The sequence below is a fragment of the Cyprinodon tularosa genome, unplaced genomic scaffold (genome assembly GCF_016077235.1).
Source record: "Cyprinodon tularosa strain WSP-4 unplaced genomic scaffold, ASM1607723v1 ctg762, whole genome shotgun sequence".
NCBI lineage: Eukaryota > Metazoa > Chordata > Actinopteri > Cyprinodontiformes > Cyprinodontidae > Cyprinodon > Cyprinodon tularosa.
The window spans coordinates 484,873-506,197 of NW_024039521.1; the positions used below are offsets into that span (position 1 = coordinate 484,873).

Below are 21,325 nucleotides of genomic sequence, written 5' to 3' on the forward strand. Positions count from 1 at the left end.
CTGGAAATTCAAAGAGACAGAATGAGACGTATAAAACAAACATGAGAGCAGTGATCCATAAATGCTTCCTATGTTAGATAAGAAAATAGTAAACTGGCTCCATAGGGTGCTCTGTCTAGGAAAGAAATAGTTGAGCAAATCAGCTCTGAGCCAGTTTTCCAAATGGATGAAAGAGAGCATACTGAGTCACAGTAAAAGCAGTAGCCAAGAGGATATTTCCCTCCGGGACCGTGTCGCAGTCAAACAGGACCAGATGGAGCTAGTATGATTACAAAAAGCAGAGAACACATGAGGTTAGGGGTTGAGCCCCCAAATAATGCAAAATCAAAGAATAAAAATTGAAGGAATCAGAATGATGAAAAGTGGTCTCTGTGTCCTCCAGCAGTCTAAGACTATAGCAGTATAACTGTTGAGATAGCATAGGATAAACCCAAGCCACTCTAATTAGGAGTTTTACCAAAGATTAAAGTTTTAAGCCTACATAATTATAAAAGTAGACATTGTGTCTGCTTTGAGTCACAAATTAAAACTGGAAGCTGGATCCACAGGAGAGGAGCCAAACACTGTTAATAAAAGTTCTGGAAAGTTCTTCCATTCTACTTTAAACAGTCTAGCAACCACTTAGTAAAACTTATCATATCATCAGTTAACTTCTTATGAAACTGTTTAAAAAAATGCCATTTAAATGGAAAAAGTACTTCAATATTTCAAGGCAAGAGCAAAATGATTAAGGAAGTTGCAAGAAGAACCCAGAATAGGCACAGATGCAAATTATTTGGTTTAAATATGCAAACCAGGACACTGCCAGGATACTGCCTTTTGGTTCCAACCCCCTGGACTCAGGAGTATTTATCATCCCTTCTTTTCAAAGATTTTTCAGTTAGAATGCCAGCTTTGTTCAAAGCACTTCAGAGACTAAAGACACACACATTTTACATTTAGCTTAATGCACCTTTTACCAGAGGAAATAAATCATTTTGATTAATTTACTCCATCTGGGCTTACATAATATTCATCTGTCAAGGTGTTTGTGAGGTTGAACAGAGCAGCCGGAATCAATGAGCAAGTTTGCCAAATAAAAGACCCTCTGCAGACTTCATTAGGCTCTTATGCTACCTCAGCTTCTCTAAGGTAATAATATATGTGTAAGATGGAAATCCTATATTTGCATAAGCCTTGACTCAAGTCAAACCTACATAGAGGGAGATTTACTAATATACTCAACAAGAGTAACATGAAATAAGTCAGGTTGTAATTTGCTGGTGAGGAAAAGACCATTGCTAAAAGATTAAGTTGAATATCTCTTTACTGCTGCAGCTCCCATAAAATTAGCAGTTGGTTACCTCTCTGTAGATTTAACTCGACTTGTTACCTTTGTTGGGATTCATGTTTCTGATAGAAATACTAGACAGCTAACAGGTTTCATATTTACCCTACATTTGAACAAAGGAAGTTCCATTGCAAGATTTCACCCGTAGAAAATGTTTGCAAAATACGAGCTATGTCCCACTTAGGTCACATCCAGTTGACTTGAGACAGTAAAGGACCAAAGTAACTGTAAAAAAAGAAAACAGACATAAAAAAAAGTTAAAGGGTGACGTGCTTGCTGGAGGACCAACTGTTAACAGATTGATTACAAAAGCCCATGAAGTGGAACTGCTATTGTTGAAAGCTGGTATGGTTAAGAATAATCTTTATCAATTTTGAAAAGGGGTTTGAAACCCTAAAAATATCTAGGTTAAAAATAGAAGATGCTTAACCTTATCCATTAGTTATAGATCCTACTCATATTACAGTTCTATAAGTATAAAATGTAAGTTTTCTTTTTTTTTTTTTTTTTTTTTTTTTACTATATCCAAAGAGTCAAATTACTTAAAGCTGAATTCCATATTGGTCAGAATAAAAGTAAACATCTTAAAAAATCTGAAGGTTAGGAGAAGAAAATGGAGAGCAACTTCAGTACATATAATAGCCCATATAGATAATAATTTGTAAAGATAGTCCTCTTACAGGCCAGGCTTTATAAAATGGAACACATCGTTGCACAAGTGCAGATGTTCTTTGAAAACAGGGATTTGGCATCAAATGCTGACACAATCAGATAGAAACCCCCTGAATGTGACACAAAAATACAAACATCACTGAGGTCTAGGAACCAGTAGGAGATGTTTTTTATGGCCCTTTTCTATTATTCTGACCCCAAAGTGGATATAACAAAAGCACAGTAACAATTTTTTCACTATTACTCAGCTAAACTTAGATTAAATCATATTAAATCTTAAGTCCTGTTCGAGAATAGTTTTCAGTAAGACAAACTGTTTATTTAAAGAGTGATCACTCAAGGCAAAAAAATAACAGAATATAAGCCCAGATGTGTACTGTAAGCACCTTCAAGGGGCATTAACCAATGTTATAAAATCCATTCAGATTCCTGTAAATCCTGTAAGCATGTGTGATGCTTCCATGGCCTCAATCGTGTGGCATGCCAACCTACCTTATACAGAGGGCATAACAATCCTCTGTAAATTTCACACTGTAAAATGCATAGGCAAAAGGGAACACTTAATTTTTAGAATTGTGCAACTGAATATTGCGCTGTTCGCAATAGTGCATCTTACTTTTTATATTGTATATGAATAGGTAACTTGAACCATGTTAAATATGCATCCAAGATGGTGCAGGCAGCATCATCAATCTGCCTGCTGAGCAATTATTTAAATTTTTTGGTGTCGATGCAGTAGATTTGCAGGTTTCTAGGTGAATGAATGCCTTCTCTTTGAAACAAGTACCGCATTCAGATCTGTTCTCATGCAGGAAAGTTTGCAACCTGCGCTCTAGAGACCTAGCATTGTGAAAAAAAGAAGACAACATAAAGGAAAGAAAAATTCTGCAGATTGTTTAACAAAAAATTAAAGCAGTAGTAGGTAGGTGTGTAATTGTTACAAACAATTTTTTGTAGAGAAGAAGAGCAGTCCTATGCAGCTTGCAGTTCATAGGGCTGAGCGCCTACTTTTATTCGCCCAGGTCCTTGTGTTGCTTTTAGCAAATTATTTCCAAAAAGTAAAAGCTGGAAAGAGCGAAGCCAGCAAGTTTCAAAAGAAACTAATTAATAATTGAGGGGTCTTTTTACCCCTCTCTAGTGATATCACTCATTTGCCTTATTTTTGTGTTGTCTTCTTATTGACATGCAAACACAATTTCTTAGTAACCACTGTACAGACAAAAACAAAATACTATAAGATGGGACAACAATAGCGAACGGAAAATGCTAGTTCACATTCCTTAAGTGTTTAAAGAATAGTTAGGACTAGTTAAGGTAACAAGATATGCACGCTGTCCAAAAGTAAAATCCGTGTAAAGCAGCAACAGTAGTTTGACTTTTAAATATTTGGGTAAATAATAATTTAACAGTGGCAGAAGGGGAAATAGGCACAGCACTAATCCTAAACTTGATAGAACTGAAATTGGGGTAAAAAGACAGGTTTGAGGTCCTCAGCAATGGAAAAGTGATTCTGTTTGTATACCTTATAAACAACATATATCCAACTCCACCCCCCCGCATGGGGCCTGCCGTCTTTCTTATCTGTCACCGCGACAACAAATCCAATGATACTTTTGGAGGAGGGCTCTTGCAAAACAATCTGGGATATACCTGCTCATTTAGTGAGCATAGATACTTTTCAAGGAGCATTATGGGAAATTTAGGGTCCACTACTTTTTCATATACTAGACATTCTGACATTTTACGAGGGTGTAACCACTGTGCTCTATATAGCGCTCTAAACAGTGATTAGGGTGGACGTTCGGACACAGCCTACTTGTTTTAGCTTTTGGTGCACTGCTTGGTTAGGCCGCTTAATAACAAGAACATGCCTAAACCACATTCATTTATTTTTATGTTGATCAATTCTTTTATTTTTATTACTTTTTGTTTTGGTGAATTTCTATTTCTCACTGATTACTTCTACTAAATTGGACCGTTCGAAATAATCTGAATTGCATTGCTTATCTGATGTGTGCAGTTGCCCGTCCACCAAGGGAGAACCCATGACTTGGTAGGAGTTCAGTTGTTTCATACCCTTTCTATTTTATTAGACTGTGTCTGTGAAATGAAGCACTTAATGTATTTCTTTATAAACTAACGTTGCTTTAACCCCCCTCCACTTCCGAATACAATTGGCCACATTTTATTATGAGTATGGGTGTATAACCGGGTGAAGGGGGTGAATTTATCATAAGCTCCATATAACACCATATCTTTCAGATATATATGTATGTATATAAACACATCTATCTTTTAATTTTTACACAACAATGCAGTACTTCATTTTGGTCTATTACACAAAAAGTACTAGTGGCAAAAAATATCGAAAGTGCACAGGATCTGCTTAAATTTTCTGTTAGTTTACCTTCCCTGAAACCTGTTTCCTGTTTGCTGCAGGGACATAAAATACTTTTGCTTTCTAGGTAACCTAGTATTTAAATCCAGCTCACTTTCCACATAAAGAATCAGAAACTTGAGGAGTTTCCAGATCACTTAACTTTGACAAACAAACTGTTACTGTACACTGAGCTTAACTGTACAATCCCTGAAAGTTGGATGTGTTTACACAGGCAAACACGTTTTAGTAAAGTGCTGTAACGTGTTGTACATGTCTCATCTAGAATCTTTGAGGCTAGAATGAAGACCTTTAAATGATTTATGGTGTAAACCAGTTTTCACACATTCTTTCTACTACACCACCTTCCTATGGCTACTGGTAAGGCTTGTGTCTCTTTGTTCTTAGCCAATCATAATGCTTCAAGCAGGCGAGCCTTCACAGGACCAATCCCCTGATTTGACGGGTTCCCAGCCTGTGATCATGTGATGGTTTAAGCAATACAAGTCATTTAAAGTGAGAGAGTGCGTAAATGTGTGTGAGTGTGTGTGTGTGTGTTAGATAGGGATAGAGGGAGAGAGGGAGGGTGAGAGAGACAGAGAGAGAGAGAGAGAGAGAGAGAGAGAGAGAGAGAGAGAGAGAGAGAGAGGGAGAGGCATAAGGATAGGCAAAGAGCAAAGTTAGAGTGTCACTGCCAAATGCGCTCAGTTACGCACAGAAACCCACATCCAGGACTGGAGTGCATGGTGTAAAGGAGCTGGTCTAGTTTCCTTGCTTTGACAGGTGAGCTCAATTTGCTTTTAACCAACAATGCATGCTCTCAAATGCAGTAATGAGTAAATGGAACTCCTGGTTATCTCTAAAACATAAGCAAACTCCCTCTATGATCTATAAGTTATCTGTATGATTACAAAAGCAACAAAGAACAATGAAAACTATCTGAGCTTTTATTAAGCCCTTAGCTCAGCTGAGATTGTGGTTGTACTTGCAGTCTAAGACTGCAGCATTAAATATGCCAGGAATTCAGGTTAAAGTTTACTTTTGCAGTTTAAGGGAGCATTCAGCTTTCAAAAGTTTTTGATGTTGTACGGCAGCAGGGTTACTGCAGGACAAATGACTTCAGACTTGCCCAACGTGAGGTGTCGTCTCTCCTCCTAAACTTTTTTTCATTGCATGAGGTATAGCTGCAGCTGCAGACCCCAACCCCCAACCCACCCGCTAGGCCATGTAATACGATGTCACCCATCACATGTGATCCAGTTTTACTAAAGGTGTAAATTATTACAGATTTATTTGAGTAAAGCACTGTTTGGTTGTATCAGGCAACTCAATTAAACATCTGACTGCACTTGCAGCATGTGGAAACTCAGAAGATTTGTCTTTTCTTTGAGAATAGCTTATTTCTTAAAACAGAAGAGAGAGCCCAGTCATTTCAGTTATCCAACGCTTTTTAGGAATTGCTATGGATTTTAGACACATGCTTCAACACTGAGGCAACTCATTCCCTCCTAAGCCATCTGCTGTCTTGTATTTTTAATCCACATAAATCCAGCAGCAGTGGATTGTTCCTGAGCTGCCAATGCATAAAAATAGAGAATAAATCCTTTGTTTATGATTCAATCTCCTGAAATATTATTTATCCTGACATAGAAATGCACTTCTCGGCTAGTCTACAGGATGTCTATAGATTATATATTTCATTCTAATCACATTCTAAACACTTCTGGAATATCTTTTTTTGCTCAGGTTAGGAAAAATAATGACCACAAGAGGAGATAAATAGGAACTCACTGTTCAACGGACATGTGGCTTTAATCTTAAAAGTGTCGAGGAAAGAAGAGTGCCCAACTCCACATGGTCAGCTTGAAGCCTGAACCAGCAGCTGCAAATTCTACGCACACACACGCGTACACGCACTCACTCCCCCAAACACACACATTCCTCTTCCCTCACATGTGGTCGACTTTCCTTTTGAAGTGCCAGGAGTTTGCAAAGCTCTTAAACAAGCAGCAGGTAGTTGACAAGGACAAAAAATGTATAATGATTTTCAGTCTGGTGGTTTACTGTGCATTTAAGGACCCCAAAGGGACTACCATGTGAACATTAATCATTCAGCTGGGGTCAGTATTACCACAGTCAGTGTTTCTGCAGGGGAAAGAATAACTCAAGCCTAGCTAAAACTAGTATATCTAAACTCCAGTTAAACTGTCAGCTGTTGTCAAATTGGACCCTCAGATGAACTAACATCGTACCTGATATTGGGTGCAACTTAAGTGTTGAAATGTGTGCAGCTCTGATCCTTTTTGGAATCCTTGGTACTGAATCCTAAAAAAACTAATTTTGAATAATTTTATTTTACAGAAAAAGGGAAAAGAAGTCTCATCAACAGCTTGATCATCAGAGGCCAGCAAATTTAGCAGCTATTTATCCGCACAGGAATGGTGGATCACTTGCCACTTGGTGAGGAGACCTTCCTGTATTATTCCTGCTCTCAAGGGTCTGACTACAGTTCCGCCTCTCACCACACCAAGGGTGGTGTTGCACAGGGCATCATGGTGACGGATGCATGCACCTATCAGCACCACCCTTACCAAGGTTTGACGCTCTCTTCCTCACCATGTCTCTCGGAAGATGACCTCAGTGACCCCTCCAGCCCTCGTTCCTCCCTCTGCTCGAGCCCTGAGTTCATGCCATCAGCATCACGGAACATCCTCAGCTCTAGCTACGATAGCAGGGACAGCAGGAGTAGTGGGTGTTCCAACTCATCAGTTGAAGACAATCAAGAGAGCCTTTTGGACCTCCTTCTCTCACAGGCCTCAATTACCACCTCATTGAGCTCCAGTAGTGGCAATATTTCCGTATCCTCATCCATTCCCTTCTCATCACCAGCCTCCTCCACCTCCTCATCTCCAAAATCTCCTTTTTTGACAATGGGCCCAGCATGGGAGCCCAAGAGGGAACAGCGTCTTGGTGCTCAGCAACAGCTGGCAAAAGAGGAGTGTTTCGAGTTTCCAGTCTTCCTCGATGAGCTCCAGGATCCTGAAGCACTCCTCTTTCAGCCAACTCTAGAGGAGATTGAGGAGTTCTTAGAAGAGAACATGATGGTGGCAATGGAAAATGAAGAGAATGGTAGCGATGAAGAAATGTCACCTCCCATGTCTATATCAGATGACAATGAGCCTGAAGGTTCAGTGACACTCGCAGGAGATCTTAAGTCACCATCACAACACTTAGATCAGACTGTGCCTGTGGCCTCCAATTCAAAGGCCAGGCATGCAGCATGTGCATCAGGTACAGATGGCTTACCAGTGACTGATGGTAATAGCTGTGTAGCTACTTCCACTGACACTTGTGTTGATGGGATCAAGCAGGAAGACTGTGGATCGCTGACACCTTTATCAGAAAGTGGTACCACTGCCTCAAGTGTGCCTGTCATTCTCCAAATCCAGCCCATACAGGTCAAACAAGAACCAAATTCCAGTGCTGTATTAGACACTGCCCCTCATCAGTCACAGAAAACCCATTCCCAACCAACTGAGTCCCCATCGTCAATCAAAATTGCCCAGCTCCTGGTCAACATCCAAGGGCAGACATTTGCTTTAGTACCTCAGTTGCTTTCACCTACAACAGCTAACTCTGGCAAACCAGGAATTGCAGCACCGTCCAAATTTGTCCGGATTGCACCGGTGCCCATTGCAGCCAAACCCAATGGGCTCGGGGAAGGGGGATTAGGCCTCGGGGGTTCAGCAACAGGTGTCCTTGGTGGAGGTCAACGATATCAGAAGAGCACAGTGGCAGACCTCATTAAAATGCACAAGTGTTCATTTCCTGGCTGTAATAAGATGTACACCAAGAGCAGCCACCTTAAAGCACATCTAAGAAGACACACAGGGGAGAAGCCCTTTGCATGCACGTGGCCTGGCTGTGGATGGAGGTGAGCCCACAAAAAGTCCATATATTAGAACACATTGATAAACAACCAATTACACTGAAAGATTAATAGGGAATAGGCTTTGTGATGCTTAAATATAATGCCTAGCCACAAATCCTGTCAAGATTGGCAAAGATACCACTCATGCCAAGCTGCACAGCGTTTACCAGCCACTCTGTATGGTAAAGTTTCACGCTGCCCAATTCTATTTGGAACACCACTAGAAGACACATAGAGCTTTTAGAGCTTGAACTCAAGTAAAGATGTTACAACAATAATCATTTGTTCCATAACTTTATAGTTCTACAATGCTGTATATACAGTAATTAAGGCTATACATGTGGGTCCATATACTGTAGATTGACTCAGCTACATCTGTTGATAACGTGCTACTCAATGATTGATGTTAAAAACAAGCATATCAAAAGTGCCCTATTTTGCAAAGTAATATAGATAAGGAATGACAAACTGTTTTCCTGTTCTGCTATCCTTTTTAATGCACTGGCAGTTTGCCATCCTTCTCAGAAAAAAACTCTCCCATGCAGGGTGGATAACATAAAAACCATATTGTGTTAAACTGAAAAAATATCTGATAGTAACAACTCGATTTAAATCAGGAGGGTAATTTAAGAAGGAATTGGACTGGACTGTTCATTTATGATTACAGTTTGTTCTTTTCTGCAAGCTGTGTCTGTCCCCTGCTATCAGTGTGTTTTTGAACCATGGTAAAGTTCTAGATTAGATAGGGGCACCTTTGAAGTCATCCATATGCAGACTTTGTCCCCTGTTAGTTATTCCACCTGTTTGCTCACTGTCCACTACCACTAAACACACATTTTTGCAACAAAAAGACTAATTTTCTAAGAAGATAAGTGTATGTTTTGTGCATCACATAACTTTTTAACACATTTGCAAACTCACATTTGCCACAATCTGGTTCTAAATGGTTTTCTGTGAGTTAATCAATGCCTCAATTCATGTACTGTAAAGATAAACATCTTGTTTTTAGCTCTTTGGGTTAAATACAGATGGCAACTTCTGACCTGCCAGTCAATTCATTCAACCTCTAAAGCTGCACTTATGGCTCAAGGTTGTGTATCAGCAACACTACTGGCAGGGCTGAGTTCAGGCAAAAGTAATTATTTTGGTTATCATATCAATTGATATGTTCAGAGTTAAGAAAATTAGAAAAAAGAGCAAAAAGTAACGCTAACATTCATGTGTTTCTCTATCTGTGGCTCAGCTTGGGCAAGTCCATAAAAAGGTTTCTTGGATTCCTAAAATCTGAATGTTAAGGATGTCAAAAGACAAATGCACTGCAATAAAATTAAAAAGCATGTGCAAATGGTTTTCGTGTAGAAATATTGTTTAAATAGACAGTTTTGACAGTTACACCCTCAAACCTAAATGGATTTTCCTGAGATATTATCTCAAATTTAATAGACTATAGAACAATGGTAAAAGGTTCACCAAAATATGTTCTATTAAATTTAAAGGTGCATAAGCAAATTCTGACCACAAGGTGTGCTGTTGAGCATTCTGTGGACCAAAACAACAATACATTTTAATACAACGTTCTCTTATTCTCAGCAACAGGACACAATGGATAACTTGATCATAAAAGTTAATAAAAAAATTATAACAATAATAATAATAGATTCCCCTTTTGAAGTTCAGACAGACTACACTACATTTAGCTTGTAAAATAACATACTACTCTCTATTTTGTATTCATTTGTATTTATTTTGATGTACATTGTGATATTGTTTCACTTGTCTTGAGACAACACTCTCAACTTACTGCCAGTGTAAAGACTCAGCATAATGACACTGAATCAGAACATCTAAGCACCAGCTATCTGTATCAATTTTAGATTATTTGTCAAAAAGAGAAAATGCTGTTCGTGTGTGAGGATCACAGTCGGCTGCTCGCAATCCCACCGCTCTGCTTTAACCAACACCAACTGTGTTAGCCGGGTTACTGGCTACTCGCTTTACGCTTATCAGGTCCATCGCTGGTCAGCCTTCAACAATTAACCCACATGCCTCAACTGTATCATGGAAACATGATGCCTGTGTTCATCCTTGTTTGACCTTTTCCTTAACTGACATCTTTTTAGCAAAAAAACATTATTTTTCTCCTGTGTTACATTGGCAAGCTCATGCGTGCACGTACAACTTCCTGCTGTGGTAGAAAACATGCTATAGTTACAGCAACAGAGGAAATTGTCCTCTGCTCTGTGGAAGGATAAGTTAAGATGAGCATTTTTATCTGTTAATATCACACATCAGCCAAGTAAAACCCAACGGCATTGTCCCTGATTTTATGAGAGAGACCACACTGCTTGGCTCAGTGAAAAACAAAGCATTTATCTGCAGCAAATAGACTGCTTTAAGCACCTTTATCTCTCCATTAATCCAAGCACACAATGTTTGAATATGAGTAAAGTGATCACATCTGTCAGCATTCCTTTGTTGTGAACCTCCGCCATCTTTTTGTATGAGCATGTGACATTGATGGAACATTCCTGGAGAGAGAAAGCCTTAGTCTATAGTAGTCTCTAGACTATGTCTTGATTTTTTCTATAATTGTATTTGTTAACGATTTTAAGAAATTTTGAATTAATTATAACAAAAATCTTCCAGGTCAGTATTGGTACACAGAATAGGCAGGAAGCATTTTTAAGTGATTACATTTTATTTTTTCCGCCTACCAGAGCTGATGAAGTACCTTATGGACTTTGATAATTGTAGTTCTTGCTTGGCCTATTTATGCAGTCTGCAGACTTTCGCTGAGGCAAGATTTTTTTGTTTTTATGACTTAATAAGTTTGGATATCTTTGCTCCATTCATCCTCCACTATGTAACGATAAATTGCTCTGTGTTGGTTTATTAACTAAACCTCCAATCCATCTTCCAATCTGTATGGTTGTTAAATGACAAATGCTAGAGCATACTGTTGCTTGGTCCTGTACAGTGCCTTCCTTACATCTTTTCTGACCAGACTAAGTCTTATTCAAGAATAATACATTTCTAAATATTATGGAAAGAAGCATACATCTGTAACCCCAAAAAATATCTCTTTGTGTCCAGGTGGTTGTATACATTTAAACAAATTCAAGTCAATGTGTTTCTAGTGAACAGCAGGGGAACTGTTGTTCACTAAAAATGGCCTCTTGTCAGCGTTTTACGTGACTCCAACAATTTACTGTATCATAAAGTTGTCCCTTCACTGCCAATTTCCTGCTGGAACAGGAAATGAACATAAACTAGTAAGACAGGAACTCTGAGCCTTGTAACTTTAGAGGAGTGTGTTTACCCCCTGTGAAGTAGAGAGAAACTGCATTTCATTGGCTGGCGTCCAACATTTTACTCATTCAAAATATTTGTTATGATGTTTAGCTGTTTCAGTCTGTCTTGCTGTTGGCCATAAACAGATCTGGATGTGTTGATGATCACATGTGAGCACTGGGTTGCATACAGGTGGCAGTATATGTGAGCTCACAGTATTTTCAGTTTCCACCTGCTAGAAGACGCAGTGTTTTATTCTCAGCGGCCAGGCGTCACATCAGAGTTTGATGTAGAAACACGACGGCGTGTGTATACTTGTCAGTTGTCATCTGGGTTCTGGTTTGGTGTGTTTTGAGCTGATTCATCTAAGATCACAACAACACAACATGAGGTAGTGACAGATTCACTAGACTTTGATTCAGCATTTGATTTATACTCAGATGTAGGGCAACATGCAAAAAAAAGGAGGGACCATTTTTCATTAATAAGTCCCTTTGTACACTTATGAATGCCATTCGTTCTACAAATGCAACCAGATTTACTGCCCCAACTTCGGTGCTGGTTTTATGTTCTTTTAGCTGCAGCGTTTACTTTAAGAACAAGCTGCAACAGATGCCTGCATATGTGTTTCCCACAGCATTCACAACTCTGTGTATGTTGTGTCTTTTAGCAGCCACGCCAAGCTGCCTCCAGTACTTCAACCCACAATTAAAAGTGAAAAACACATTTAGTTGATCAACAGAAGTGCCCTTCATGCATGCAGCCATAAACTCACCGACCTTGGCCCTAAACCCTGAAATATACAGATAGCAGAAGTAAAAACCTCCACAGTAAAAATATTATTATGTATTATTTTGAACAAAATTTGTAGGGAGATCATACAACTGCATCCACATGATCCCTCCAACTAAAAATCAGAAACATATGAGTCTTTCATATTTACTTAAATCCACCCCCCTGTAAGTGGGTTATACTTGGACTCAGGCCTCATGTTAGTATGTCAAGGGGCTGCACATGGTTTCCCTCATGCCCCTGCTTGAAGTGGGCTCTGTGCTGCTCCAGGGTTTTTATATATGCTTGTATGTTAGCCAAGGGTAAACGTAAACAAATGTGAAGTACGCTATTTACAGATACTGTGCTCTACATACAGAAGCTTTTGATTTTCATCACAGTAAGCTTGTTACATTCACTTACATTCATTCTTTTTTGTCTGTGGTAGAAATCATTTACTTAATCCTTTCCAGTCTGAATAGAATATATAGGGCACAATGAAAAAATATCTGGGGCTGCTCAGTGACGCAGTGGGTAGCACTGTTTCCGTGCAGCAAGAAGGTTCTGGGTTTGATTCCCGGCCCGGGGTCTTTCTGCATGGAGTTTGCATGTTCTCCCCTTGCATGCCTGGGTTCTCTCCAGGTAATCCGGCTTCCTCCCACAGTTTAAAAACATGACTGTTAAGTTAAATGGCTTCTCTAGATTCTCCTTAGGTGTGAGTGTGTGCATGAATGGTTGTATGTCCTGTTTGTCTCTGTGTTGCCCTGCGATGGACTGGCAACCTCTCCAGGGTGTACCTCTCGCCCGTTGACAGCTCACCAGCACCCCTCGCGACCCCAAATGGGACAAGCGTGTCAGCTAATGGATGGATGGATGGAAAAAATATCTGTTATATCAAGCACAATAATTTAAAGACACGTTACCACCCGAACACCCCATTAAAAAGCATCTTAGTCAAAAATATTTCAAACATGAGCTACGGTTAATAATCTACCCATTTTGTGGGTACAATAATGACCATGCATAGATGTCCGAACCCCAGTCGGCCGTGGCAGATGGCCGCTCACACTGAGTCTGGTTCTGCTTGAGGTTTCTTCCTGTTAAAAGGAAGTTTTTCCTTTCCACTGTCGCTACAAGACGCTTAGTGTGAGGGATTACCTTTGAATCAATGAGTCTATGCAATCAACTGGTTTTCCTTAGATAGAAAACTTTGAATCAATTTGACTGTATGATCTGGTTGAACTATAAAGTGCCTTGAGATGACATGTGTTGTGAAATGGCGCTATATAAAAAACTGAATTCAATTCAATACATTAGTTATAGCCTGCAAAATTACAGACACTCTGTCTCTTATTTTCCACGAAGGCTATACTTTTATAATAATACTGAATGTATATTTTATCTATATGTAGTCAAGATACATAAATTCTGAAACTTGCATTGACAATTTAAGGATGCCATTTGATTTTAGATCAGTAAACCAGAGCAAATAGACAATCTACTCTATGGGATTACAGTATGCTCACAGCCAATATGTCCTACAGTTTGTGCTTATAAAAATATGCAAGCAACCACTGGTTAGTCAGTGGTTAACTCTGTGTGGGCAACTTGGAATGCAACACCAGAAGGTAGAAGTAAACATATATGGGACCGGAAGCGCCAACTTTGCATTTGAGATGGAGGACTAAAAAAGAAATGTCGATCATCACAGTGTTCACTGTAAAGTTATAGGTATAATGCTGTCAGAAGTCAATGTCATGATTTGATGGATTGTAGAAGAAAATCATATTATAGACAAAGTGCTGCTGTGTTTGGTTTTAAAGAACATCTTGTAACACTCTGCATGTTTTTTGGGTGTGGAAACCAAAATTACAGCAGACAAGAGTGAATAGCTGTGCTCCAACTTCCAGGAACACTTAATCAGTGGAACACAACTCTTTCTTTCATACTTTGATCACAGGAGAGGGTTTTATTTATCAGTGCTCAACTAATAATTATGTGAAATGAGCAAAGCATTACCAAAGTAGTTGTTTATACTACTTATACACATTTCTATGTCTTACTGGTCCCTATATAGCTTAAAAATGTTTACGCTAAATCAGGTTTAGTCCATATTTTGTAAGTCGGTGAGACAGTCAAGCTACTAAACTATTAAAATCCTCTTTTATGTAGCTACGCACTTTATGAAGACACCTATGGAGACTTTTGTCAAAGGCCCACTGTAGCAGGAGTCTGGCACGATCTACATTATGACACAGATGTGACAGGATCATCATGGAAGGATGCAGCTGATGTGTAAAGCAAGCAGGGAAGCTGCAAGACCTAGAAAATGTATTTTTATAGAGTGCACAAAGAGAAGCTCTATCACATTATTTTCACTTACAAATTTGGATCTACCAGGTCATGGTCCCAATGTGTCACCTATCATTTATTCTTGATAGATTTTGACACTACACTAAAGTAAAACATGAAAGCTGTTGTGCTTTGTCATTTCTACATTATTAGCTATTTGTGAGTCAAAGAAACCAAATAGCTACTTAGTACCTTAAACCAGCTGATCGCATAAAACCTGTGAAATTTCATCCAGTTTTTAGTTTGCCATTTAGACTTGCATGTCTACACTACTTCAGTTTTCAGTTTGGTTTCGTTTTATTTTTTTATTTTTAGTCCCTCTATTAAGAGGGACTAAAAACTGACCCCCTAAATCCAGCCTTTTTTGTTTCTGACGGAATAACCGTTTAGAGAGAGATAAATTCTGTAATAGGAGTTTAAAACAAACTAGTAAAGCTTAGTGGCGCTCCACAAACTAAGCAGAATAAACGTCTGTCTCTGCCTTCTGACCTTGAACTTTGCCTTTTTATGTTTATTCTAGTTATTCATTTAGAAAAACGACAGACTTTAAAGTTTGGCTATTGGTTTATAAAGGAGGTTTGGTCCTAGGCTGAAGTATGTTTTAATGTCATCTATTATATATGAGTCCTGTCAACCTCTCAAAAACCAAAAAAGGTTTTCATGCTGCTAACTCAGGAACAAACCACCTGAATACCCTGAAATGAACATAATCTTTTTTTTCTTTCTGGAATGAAAACATTGCTGCTTACTCCAACTTTTAGCACGAATACTTACCAATGAGCTGTTTTCCCAATCAGTGAATCTTAAATGAGATTTTCTTCAGGAAGTGAAAATTTGAGAGTTATTCCATCTTAACCGTTTAAGTTGCGAATAAGTTATGTCATATAAGAAATTGTGTTTTGCCTAGAATTTGTTAAAATTGTGTTACATCCAGTATAATGTCGGCTGAAGTGTATTTTGGTGTAAAGCTCCAGATCCATGGCTTCCAATCTAGCTTATCTGTCGTGGTGCATTAAAAACATATTTGCGTGGTTGTAATATGAGGAAATATTGAAAGTCCAATTTGGTCATGCCTTTGGTGTATATACCTCGATTTGATTGTTCATCCGAATGAAATGCTCTATATTCCAAAGGGAGTAACTTAGGATGATAAACATTGCTGTTGCTCTGCTGGTAATGTCTGATTTTTCATGTTGATATTGTGCAGCTATTATGTATCTACGACTGATTATGTATGTATTCATGTTTGTTTTTCAATTATTTCCTGAATTAATATAAAAGTGAGTTGAGATGCCACTAGTAGGGGCCAGTCTAAACAGTCAGCATGCAAAGGTGATTAAATATAAATAAGAGTTGACAGAGCATCTGCACAGAGGGAAAAGTCTGGGAACCACTGGCATAGTGGGAGATCACGTGATACTTTTATCTTGTCTTTATTGCAATATCTCAGCAGTACTTTTGCATTTTTTTGAGCATCATCACGGATGTAAATTAAATTGCTATTTCCAAACTTTTACATCTATTTGAAGGCACATTTGGTAATGATATGAAATACCTGTTGATTGCCGGATTTAGATGATGGGCAATTTGTCAGATGTGTTGGAAAGTGATAATGGACTTTTAATCAAAACATTTTGCACATGTTGCAATGGTTGTGAAATGCGAGGCAGATGCATAATCGTATGATAGCTGCAGCCTCTTGACAATTTGTAGCAGAGTGACCTTGGGTACAATGTTGACCAGTGAATTGTTGGAGAATTAGAGAAACAAGTCAATGTCAAGCAGGGTTAGGTTTTTGAAATGTTTAGGTTCTTCTAGCAACTAGTCGAACATTTGTGTAATGCATGTGTGGAGTGGAAAGAGGCGTGCATAACTGTGAGTAATGTTTGTACACTTCTGTAAATAATCACCTCTGTGTCTGCAGCTGGATGCTGCCGTTATGAAACTGATCTGTGTTACAGATTAATTTGATCTTAACAGCTTTATCAACATGTACAGATGCGCATGTAGGTGTAGAGGCACTGCTCTGTCATCTACTTAACCCTTTCACTGTCAGGGCAGCTTCGCTGGAGCCCATAGAGACCATGGCAGATCAGGCCAAGAATAGACCTGGCATGGGTTGACTGGGCCCATCTGTTGGGCTATATACAGGATGTCTCTTTAACTTCAGCGAGAGGTTGCTTGAAAAGATTCTTCTCAGATTACCTCTTCTAAACAGCTTGACATAACTTTTTATCTCATTGGGCTGCATGAAGTTAATGACTTCATTCTTTTTTTTTCTTTTTAGGAAAGGCATTGTGCAGGAAACAAAATAATATTTTTTGTCAAACCCGGAGATAAATGAAATATTTTATAAATCTAAATCAAATATCAAACTAAGGTTTGCAAAAATGTTTAATATGTGATGGACCTAATTTAGAATTTCCTTGGTTTCTTTCCCACAGATTCTCCCGGTCTGACGAGCTATCCAGGCACCGCCGCTCCCACTCTGGGGTAAAGCCATATCAGTGCATCGTCTGTGAGAAGAAGTTTGCCCGTAGTGATCACCTGTCGAAACACCTCAAAGTCCATCGCTTTCCCCGAAGCAGCAGGACAGGACGCTCTGTAAACGGACCTCTCTGACCTCCTCTATGACAGAGTGACGCTCAGCAGTAGAGAAGGACTGGAGGGGTGTATGTCTGTGACGAAAGACTATGTAGGACAGTCCAAACTCCCCTACAAGGACTGTGTAAAGGGCTCTATGTGCGTGTGACGCACATTCTTGGTACTGTGATAATTTATTGAGTGACAAAGAGAGGACTGTACAAACTAAACAGGAAACTGTTACTTGATGCAGCAATGTCACAGGTGGAATAAGCTTTTCCTTTAAGCCAATTTTATTCTCGAATCTTTTAGCCAATCCATTTTGAAGGCTATTTTTTTTTACTAGGTGAATCTTTTTAACTGAGAATTTATATCAATCCATTTTTTATCACCTGGGGATTTACTGCTGTTTTAAATCCAATTTCATACTTATAGATCCAATATATAAATATTTTTAAATCTCATTTCCTAATTACATAATTTTGGAGCCTATGAAAGTGAAAGAAACTACAGATCAGGGTAGTGAGGTCATGGTTGAGTTATTGCTCATGGATTTCAAGGAAACAGATGAAAAAATGTTTAGCTTTAAAAAGGTTTCTTTGATGCCCCTGAGTCTCGAAAGTTGAAAAAAATACACCATAAATAATGCAATCAAGAACCAAGCTTGGTTTCATGTTGATTTAGTGTTTTCCATCATAGAACACACTGTGTAATTAGCACTGGCACAGACAACATTTTTGGTGGTCTGTCCCAGTGGAGAGTCTGTTTGGGTAAAATGTGTTCTTTTACTGCAATCTGAGTCGGTTTTCAGTTGCAATCACCTCGAAAGACAATCAATCAGATTTAAATGGGCTACTGTGAGCTAATGATGGGTCCAAATTATCCCATGTTTTCTCATCATGCTATCTTGCTATGTCGTTCATATTCAAAAATTAGCTTGATGTGACTTTTGTGAAATAACAGCAGACTTCCTTTGAATAAGCTTTTTTTTCATACAAAAGGTTTTTCATCCTACCATAGGAAAGGAAATGTGAATGGGGAAATTAATCATCTTCTTGAACTCTCTCTGCATTGGTCCAATGCGATAACCTACAAAAATTGTCAACGGTCTAACTTAAAGAGAAACTAACATCGCTTGCATTTGAACTTGTGCGCTATTTGTGTATTCACAAACACAGGAGAATGCATCTGGAATTTTTTTCTCCCCCTTCAGTGATTAGAGACTGACTCAAAATAGGTTGGGCAATCACGTTGCAGTGCTATGATTTAAGGTGGAATATATATATGTAGCAGAGGCAGGAGATGCAGAGCCTAAAGCCAAGCCAAAATAAACATGGCAGAAAAGGAGGATGCACACATACAGCAGCTGCTGCTATCACATCTGAAAAAGTAAAAGCAAGAGTGTACATTTGTAAGCTGTCGTGGTTTTTCATGGTGTCTGCTGCTATTTAAATTGTTACCATGATTGGCTGAAACCAAACTGTGGCGGGCACTAGAAGGTTGCTTCGCCCAAACAGCCTGTAAGTTTCTGCTGAAAGTCCCTCCCATTCTGAACAGATTTGATTGAAGCAATCTTAGATTAATACAGTAGCAGCCACAAAATGGCCCTTCTCAGGCAAACGCTAACCAAATGGCAGCCCACTTCCCTGCAACTCCTAGCAATATCCCCTCCAACTTCCAGCCACTGGTCTTTTCCTGGGCATGCATTGTTTTAACTCTGACTACACACTTTCACTGAATTACAGGGTCTGACCAAGAGATGACGCTTTCTTTAGATCTTAATCGTAATGTCCCAAACAATACATGTATATGCTTAAACACAAAGTTCTGTTTGTTGAGGCCGTAACAATCTGCCTCATCTGCTCTCCACCACAGGTGGTGCGCTGCGTTTGAGACGGGGCTGTCATTTGTTTACCAGCATCAAACATAGTTTGCTCCTGAGCTATTTCTAGGTGTTGTACCTGTTTTTAAATCCCTCCGGTGAACTCATGATCAAATGATCAGGTGGCCTGATGCATCATGCTAAGGGAATTAGCATGCCAATGCAGGCAATGTTCATCTGGGACTCAGAAACACACTGAACAAAACTTATTAGAAACAATGTAGAGATTTAACATCTCCTAAATAAAATATTGATTAATGAAATATTTCAAATCACCAAAATAAGCTAAAATGTAGACCTTGGTATGACTTGATACTCTGAGAAAGTATTCACCTGTTCACACATTGACTGTATGATTTTAATAGATAAGGAAACTATTGCTAAAATAAGCAAAAAAAAAATACTTTTCTTTATTAAGTATTTCCTCTTATGCTTATGTCAGGATAATTCTTTAAGAAATTAGAAACCTGAATAAACTGTTTAAAAAAAACTGCTTTCATATCTTAGATTAAAGATTCTACTGGATATTTTTTTTTTTTATTGAAATGGTTCAACTGAAAAAGATAAAAATTCTGAAAAACAAATTCCAAACAAAAACTAAAGGTTTCCATTAATGTATCATTCATTTATCTAACCATATATCAGTTATTGTTTATCAGATTTTGCTTAAACCTGTACAAAATCCAACAAAAGAAAAAGCTGTTTTGATGCATTTACTGGCTACATTAAAAAAAATAATTTTCTGAATATGACAGAAATTAAAAATAACATTAAGAACGACTCATTCTTCTCTTTTTTGAGTTTGGATCAGGAATCCTCAGTGGAAAAATTGGATGATCTTAAACACTAAATATAACTAAACATGCTGTTCATAATGATGGACAGAGACTCCTGCTTTGAAAAGAGTTTGAAATTATCTCAAAATAATGCAAGGTAACTTGAAATGGACGAATTTAACTGGAATGGTTTCCTTTTTCTGTCATTAGTTTGTCATGACTGGAAGTTTTTACATTACATAAGTGGTTATATATATATTTCTTTTTGGCAGAATAGAAACAAAAGCATCCTTGAAGTACTCCCCTCTGTATTGAATGTGCCACAAGTGCCTTTTTTATTGACATCTTCTAATACATTTTTCTCACTTTTCCTGGGTTTTTTTTTTTTTTTGTGTGTTTTCATTTTATCTCTGCTAAACTTCAGCCAAATGTGCCACAGGAAGGCATACGTCCACTTCTTTGCCATAAATGTGACAAGTGTTAACATTCTTTAATAGAACTGAACAAGAAAATGATTGTTGAAATGTAAAGGAAAACAAGTGTTCTGCTTATTTTCTAAGTGATTGACTGATCATTTTTAATGTTCAGCACGTGGCCCTTGATGCTGTATGTAGAAAGTGTACTTACTGTCAGGCATTCCTTCCATGCAAACAGAAGACACACAATTTTTTCTGAATGTGTATTAGATGTGATCCCAAGAATGTATGTAAATACTGTACATGCATCAGAAAGGACAACTGCTTGTAATGATATCTGTGATTAATATTTTTTAAAAATGTAAAAAAAAACTGTATATAGCATTTTAAATAGAAATATATATATATGTATACTGTAAGATATGGAAAATATTTTTTTGCTGGTGTTCCTAGACCACATATGTTAAAGTGGCTCAGCGAGTGTTTAAGGATACAGCCAGAAATCTGGAAAGAAATGTACCTGCCAATCTATTTTTGCAAGCACTTACTTTCTTAAAGTTCTTTCAGCAGGTGAAGAAAAGGTATTTCATATTGTATCTGGAAAATATCTCCTGAGTTGTTTACAAAATGTGGTTTGTACACGCTAAAAATAAGAATTGACTCAAATTCTTATATATGGTTGGCTTTGTTCTACTATGTAAAACACATTTACAATAAATTACTAAAGCTTAAATCCTGGTGTGGTTAATCATGTAATTTTAATTCTTACAATAATTTCTAATATCTCAGGTGTTTGCTTTGAATTTAATAATTAAACTGTGATATATTTCTAATATTATTAGGTTATAAAATAAAAAGAGTATGGAAACATAATAATGATGAGATTTTGTTAGAGAAATAATCTCAAAAATTGACTAATAACAGTAGAATAGTAGCATCTAAAT

The 21,325-nt window shown here is 38.1% G+C and overlaps 1 protein-coding gene across 1 annotated transcript; it reads left to right on the plus strand.

The window, feature by feature from the left end:
* The first annotated feature begins 5,006 nt into the window (after nucleotides 1–5,006).
* On the plus strand, nucleotides 5,007–21,114 carry LOC119773515 (Krueppel-like factor 15). Its single transcript, XM_038270499.1, has 3 exons — nucleotides 5,007–5,162; nucleotides 6,741–8,313; nucleotides 17,169–21,114. Exons 2-3 carry the CDS (start codon nucleotides 6,818–6,820, stop codon nucleotides 17,344–17,346), a joined length of 1,674 nt encoding a protein of 557 aa, XP_038126427.1. The 5' UTR covers nucleotides 5,007–5,162; nucleotides 6,741–6,817; the 3' UTR covers nucleotides 17,347–21,114.
* Nucleotides 21,115–21,325: the final 211 nt, after the last annotated feature.